This window comes from Hylobates moloch, unplaced genomic scaffold (assembly GCF_009828535.3).
Source record: "Hylobates moloch isolate HMO894 unplaced genomic scaffold, HMol_V3 SCAFFOLD_24, whole genome shotgun sequence".
NCBI classification, from domain to species: domain Eukaryota; kingdom Metazoa; phylum Chordata; class Mammalia; order Primates; family Hylobatidae; genus Hylobates; species Hylobates moloch.
The window spans coordinates 16931983-16938898 of record NW_026652299.1 but is presented as its reverse complement, the minus strand read 5'-3'; the positions used below and the strand labels follow the sequence as shown (position 1 = coordinate 16938898).

The following is a 6916-nucleotide window of genomic DNA, read 5'->3' as shown; positions in this document are numbered from 1 at the left end:
GAAGACAGGTTTCATTACAGACTCCCTCTTTTTGGCCAATGGATTTTTTTTCCTAGACTACTTTTTCCCTAAGGGTCTAGACCCTTCAAGACTTTTAGTGTAATGAGGGCATTCCAGTTTTGTACAAGCCCATATTATCTCCCATTCCCTTGTGGGATATTAACCCTGAAATCTCTAGGAGTCTGAAGCCACACTGTCTGGATTCTAATTCCAGTTCTCCCACACACTATTGTGTAACCATGAACAAGTTACTTCTCTGTGCTTCGGTTTCCTCTTCTATAAAATGAATATTGGTCCTAGTTCTTCCCCCACAGGAATGTTATGAGTAATAAGTTAACTGATGTTATTAAAATTCATGGACCAGTCCCTGGCCCGTTGGGAGTGCTCTAAAAGTGCTTGCACTTACTTACTCAGTATTAGCAAGTGCCTCAATGTTAGTTTAAGGCTTACTCATTCAGTTTTAGCTCACTGAACTTTTTTAAAAAATGGATTTCAAGGATTTCCTTTATTTTCTTTTAAGCTGTCTGTTATAATTTATCCAGAATCTAGTTGAATTACAGAAGGAAGCTTTTTGACTACTCAATTTATGTATTGTGGAGTCTGAGCTGAAGGCAGCATCCAAGGCAGGTTTAAGGGTTTGCCAGGGGATCTGGGGTCCCTTGAACATTTTAAGCTGTCCAAGAAGAGGAAAGGGTAACACAGAACAATCAAGGGCTGTTTTGTTCCAGGCTCTCTTTAGAGGCATGACCATAAGCCCCACTTTCTGCTGTATTGGAAGCGCTCCCTGACTGCTCTGATAATGCTAAATGGAAATGGCTACTATCTTCTTTTCCCTACACTTTAGGATATGTATCATCTTTCTCTCAGTCAACCTTACACCGTCAGCACACAGCAGTTCTCCATAAATGTTTGTTAAATGCATGAATGAAGCTGGGTGCAGTGGCTCTCGCCTGTAATCCCAGCAGTTTGGGAGGCAAAGGTGGGTGGATTGCTTGAGCCCAGGAATTCGATACCAGCCTGGGCAATATAGTGAGACCACATCTCAAATTAAAAAACAAAAAAAAAGGAAAAAAATGCATGAATGAATGAGTCCAAGACAAAGGCACTGGAGGAAAAAACATATATGAAGAGTGGACTCTTTCTGTGATATAAAATGTGAAACCTCCCCATAACTTTTCAACACGTTAAATTTTCATGAACAAGCCAACTGTTAAATATTATTTAAAGATATGGGAGTAACTAACTGAACAAAAAGCAAAATCATAAAAACTGGCTGCTTCTGAATAGCGCAAAGAAAGGTAAGAAAAGGTGAGTCCGGGATCTATCCTTTTTCTGTAAAAGCCCTCTGCATGGTTTTATTTTTAACTACAAACTATTTAATTATTAACTATGTATAGCTAAGTTAAAATATTTAAAATGAAAAATTAGTCAATTTTTGACCTGCTGTAAGTCAAAGCATTCTGCTGTGCTTTTGACCTCATACAGTTCAGTACAGTTTTGTTTTTTTTTTAAGTTTCGTGCCAAGAGTCCTGACTACCAAGCTGTGTTGACCCAAAGCTTGATTAACAAATAAAGCTTGGTTAACCAAAGCTTGGTTAACAAATAAACAGAACTTTGAACTTTAATAAAGCAGTTCTAATGGACCTAGACTGGGTTGGGCAGGCCTACTGACTGCTGCCTGAAGGTGGCTGTAAAGGGACTAAGTAAATTAATTAACTCCACAGTTTTCACAAAGGTCTCTTGATATCAAAACTTCTTTCCTTACATGCTTCTCTTATCCTGTGGAGATGAAAATTGACATCCATAGTCATATTCTACCAAAAGAATGGCCAGATCTAAAAAAGGTAATGGTAATTAATTTGCTGAATTATTTCTGAAACTTCTCCAGGGTTTCTCAATGCCTTTCTCTTCTTTGTGGAATTAGATGTCTAGTTTATCTGCTTTGGTGGGGGGCAAGGGAGTTAAATAATTTGGTAGTTCTGATTTTCTAGCTTTTATAAATGACTTTTATATTTATTTTGAAAGAACATTGGATTAAAGAAATAAGTGCTTTCTCAGAATCCCTTTTTTCCCTCAAATGAACCATTCTTTAAAATATCTGGACAATTTAAGTAAGGCAGATTTACCTTTTTTAAAATCACATATTCAGCTGCTGGGAAGATACATGCCAACTACAGAATTTAAAGTTACAATTTTAAGTAAAAGACTATTAAAAATGGAATGTGATCGGTTTCAAGGACTTCTAAAATATATCTCCTTTCCAAAATGTTTAAAATAAGTTTTAGAAGCACCAAGAGATAGCTTTGTGAATTTTTTTTTAGTCTATTTTAGGACACTGCCTGAAACCTTTACTGTTTGATGTTCTTTATTCTATAAATCTTTGTCCTGAAGAACTAGGAAGTAGGTACATCAAAAAACCCTAGAATAAATGACATGAAGCTTTTGCACAGTGACATCTCCTAAGAGAGTATTCTTTGTGTTTCTCTAAAGATGGAAATTTCTTTTTGTCATTAAGAACTTTTGAATGAATATAAAAAGAGGAAGGTGAGGAACATGAAGGAAATGTAAAATTGGCTAGAGGTTTGTTCAGGCTTAATATCAGGTTTTACCCAATCTTCAGCATTCTACCAGTACTTTCACACCACCGATAATGTTTCATCTTTTTTATCCCAAGTGAAGGAAAATGAATTAACCCAAACTTGAATTAAGTGTGGTTCATTGTGCAAGTAGATGAAACTATTTTCTTCTCATAGTTGTCTCATAGAAGAATGTTTAAGTATTTCTTTGTCCATTGGTATCTTAGATAAGGTGTGGTAGAAACTGCGGATTAAAAAATAAAATCTTTGAAAGCCTATCCTACGTACAATGTACAGCTGAGGATAAAAGCTAAACCTCTCAACCTGCTCTTCCTAAAAGGACTCTACATGTTTACACAGGAACATGCTGTTCTGAGTGCTGTTGTCCTCATCACAGTTTACTGAAGTGTAAACCACTTCACAATGTTAATGATTTCATGAAGGGAATGCACCAGTTACTTTGTGGGAGTGCATCTGCCTTGTTTAGAAGCTGCATGCATTTCTTACATCTTATGGTGCCCACCACTTTCTACCCCTCATTTATGAGTATTTGCCTGATGAATGACGCAATGAACATATTGATTAATTTGTGATACAGGTAATGGAAGCAATAGATTATACTCCCTAATCTGAGAGTTTTAGAAAAGTCCAAATTTCAGTATTTGGTATTTTAAAATAGCCATAATCTATACCTAGCAAAAAAAAAACACTAATTCCTCTGTTACAGCTTTTTTCTCTATTTGAGTATGAAAGAATATCCACATTAAATGCTTTGGAAACCACCATGGTGGTCTCTAGAGGACAACGCCCACCTATACTATCCCACTGAGAGAGCCAGCTAGCATGACCAACCCTCCAAGCAGGGCTCCAAGCACCAGGGCATACACCTCCTTGTGCAGACAGGATTTTGAGGCTTAGAGAGAGCTACAGTCTGAATGTGTATGTCCCCCCCAAAATTCAGGTGAAACCCTCGCCCACAAGGCAATGGTATTAGGAAATGCAGCCTTCTGGAGGTGATCAGGTAATGAGAGCAGAGCCCTCATGTATGAGATTAGTGCCCTTATAAAGTAAGCCCAAGGAAGCTTGTTCGCCCCTTCTGCCATGTGAGGGCACAGCAAGAAGGCACCATCTTAGAACCAGGAAGCCGGTTCTCACCAGATCTTGGACTTGCCAGCTTCCAACTCCCTCTCCTTTCTATCACCAGCTATTGCTTTAAAGAGGGAGAGGAATTTTGTCCCAATAAACCAGGTTTCTTCTTCTTTTTTTTTTTTATTTTTATTTCCATACGCTATTGGGGAACAGGTGGTGTTTGGTTACAAGAGTAAGTTCTTTAGTGGTGATTTGTGAGATTTTGGTGCACCTATCACCCAAGCAGTATACACTGCACCCGATTTTAGTCTTTTATCCCTCATCTGCTTCCCACCCTTTCCCCGCGTCCCCAAAGTCCATCGTGTCATTCTTATGCCTTTGCATCCTCATAACTTATCTCCCACTTAGGAGTGAGAACATACGATGTTTGGTTTTCAATTCCAAACCGTTTCTTCTTATGTAGTAGTCTCATATGCTGCAAGCAGACAGCTGACACACTCCATCATCACCATCTATATCATTTCCATCATTATAGTCATAACACTTCGTACTTCCAGGAAGAGACAGAGGGAGAAATAATTTACATAAACCTTGTGAAATATGCAGATAAGATTTATATTATTCACTTGACAGATGAGATACTTGAGACTCAAAAATGAACCTAGAATCCCAGAGCTATGAGAGGCCACCGTGGTCCCTCAAGAGCCTCCCCACCACCACATCCACCTTGAGAAAACTGGCCCAAGAGAGTACTGCTGCTGGAATAACCTTGACCTTCTTGCACAATGAAGAGACAGAAAAGCAGAATCAACACGCCTGAAGTGATGTTTAACTAATGATGACAAAGGACTGGGATTTGAGAAATGTTTTCATTTTCACTTGCTAATAATAATTTTAGTCAGAGTTACAAGTAGGATCCTTGAAAAAAATATGTATCTGACATATAAAGACAGTGGATTCAGGGATACTTGATCAAATTGTTTCTGATGAATGAGGACTCACACTCTCTGCTGTCACAAACAGGAGGTGGGGCCCAAGAAATCGTGGCAAAAGATGTTTCAGGTTGATCTGCAATGGATTATTCACAGCAACAATGAGGATGATACAGTTTCAGCTTTTTTCTCCAGCAAGGCCTTACAGACAACCTACTGTCTGCCCAATAGTAGGGCTTGCAAAGATTCTTCTAATTATAAATGGAGCAAAAAATTCTGACCTCCAATTTAAAAATCATATACTTACACTTTCTTTTGTCAGCAATTGCACTTGATCGATATAAGGCTTTAGAAGACAAAATCCTAGACCTCATTTGATTTTTAGAAAATCCTTCTGAGGAGATAAAAGTATCTGGTTTCATCACCCAGGAGGCTCATTATTCACCTCATGGAGGTGTGATGTCCTCAAGACTTTAACAATGTCATTCAGTTCATCCACTTTGATTCATACATGCCCATTTCAGAAACATATCTCTTGTATATGAAACTGAATTTCCTTCAATGTTTTCAGTTTGCTTTTTATTTGGCATGCTCATAAATGCTATGAGACACTGGTTACTGTCAGTCAAACACTTTCAGATTGTAGATGCTTCCTGGCATATGCTCTGACCAAAACCACTTCCAGGGTCATAAATTTTAGACCCCAGGCTTGGCTCAACCTAGAATGAGAACTGCGGGGCTACTTCAAGCACAGACCTGGAGAAGAATAAAGTTGCCCTAAATAAGTTGGGTCTTTGCAAGGGGCCTGTGAGGTAAATTGGCAATTTATACTTTCCAGGAAGGGAGGGAGGGACACAGAGTGACAAAAGGCTCTTTTTTTCACAGCTCTCCTTAGTTCTGACCCCAGAGTATTCTATTTGAGGTTGCAATAAGACTGTCGCCACTACTGCCACCCCTACCACCATCCCCACTACTACTATCACCACGGCTGTCACTGCCATCACCATCACCATCAGCCATCACGGGTACCACCATTACCGCCATACTCACTACTTCAGCCACACCACTACCACCACCTCACTCCCTCCACCATGGCAATTAGTGCCCCCACCGTCACCACCATCACCATCAGCAACATTGTTAGCGTGAATGAAGCCCTGTCCACTGGCCAGGCCTGGTGTCAGCAGAATTATATGCACTATCTAAGCTAATTCCCCTAAAAACTTATGTCCCCACCACTCCTGTTAGCCTCATTTTATTAATACACATAAGAAAACAGTGACTTGGAGACACTTCACGCCAACAAAGTCAAGTGCCTTGTAAGTGACTTGTTGCATGTGGGAGGATCCCTCTGCTCTGCCTTTCCTACCTCCCTGCCCCTCCCCAAATGGAATACTTCTCTACCTGCTAACATATGGGTTACAGTTCCTTACAGAATTACGAAAAAGTAACAAAGAAAGAGAGTGAGGAAGAAGGGGGAGAAAGCAGGCAGTAGAGAAAGAAGGAAATAAAACCTTTTCTTCTACATTAAGGATAAAAGTTCCATGGCAAATTTCCAGTTTAAGAGCACATAGTCTTAAGTTTACTCTAAAGTATAACTGATTAAGGTCATATTCCATTCCTCCCCCAACATACCTCTCTTGGCAGCTTTTTCCAGGGGAAAACAAGGAAAAAGTACAAGGGTATTGAATGCATGAAGGGCGAGAGCAGGGGTTGCCCTCAAGCAAAGGAGAGGCTGGGGGCAGAGAGGAGAAGCTGAGCTCCGGCTGACAGTTTCCCTTGCCTGCCCATCCTGCAAAACTGCCCATCCTGCAAAACTGGTTCTGCTGATGTCACTGGGGAGGAAACAGAAGATAGATTTCTAAAGGTAATATGATTATTTGGGGCTAGGACTCAAGAACAGACCTTATACCTGGGTGGAATAAGACTGGTATAGAATTAATCCAAACCTTATGAAGCTATTGAGGCAGACCCCAGGCACAGACAGAGACACAAACACCTCTATGCTGCACCGTGGCCCAGGCCCAGACCTTCCCCTCAGTCTAGAGGTGAAGGGAGCTAGGAAAGGGGTCCACCAGGACCTGATTCCCTACAGACAACTTCCCTGCACCATGGCATGAGAACCAACTGCTGTACCCTGGCCTCATTCAGCCACAAGTGAGAGGTTGAGCTGATGTTCAGCTTGCTTTACTCGTTGACCCATCACCACTGACCAACTCAAGAGCCATTAAGGAGCTTCCTCATGTAGCTATCTCCTGCCTCTGTTCCTTCCCTCTGACATCACACTGTGAGAGCCATGCAGGAAGCGTGGAAATCCTG

The 6916-nt window shown here is 40.5% G+C and overlaps 1 protein-coding gene across 1 annotated transcript in view; it reads left to right on the top strand.

The window, feature by feature from the left end:
- Positions 1 to 1720: 1720 nt before the first annotated feature.
- Positions 1721 to 6916, top strand: part of ACMSD (aminocarboxymuconate semialdehyde decarboxylase) — a 64042-nt gene continuing 58846 nt past the window's right edge. The window contains exon 1 of the mRNA XM_032145904.2: positions 1721 to 1844. Within this exon, the coding sequence (XP_032001795.1) occupies positions 1788 to 1844 (57 nt within the window). The 5' untranslated portion in view covers positions 1721 to 1787. The remainder of the gene's footprint in view (positions 1845 to 6916) is intronic.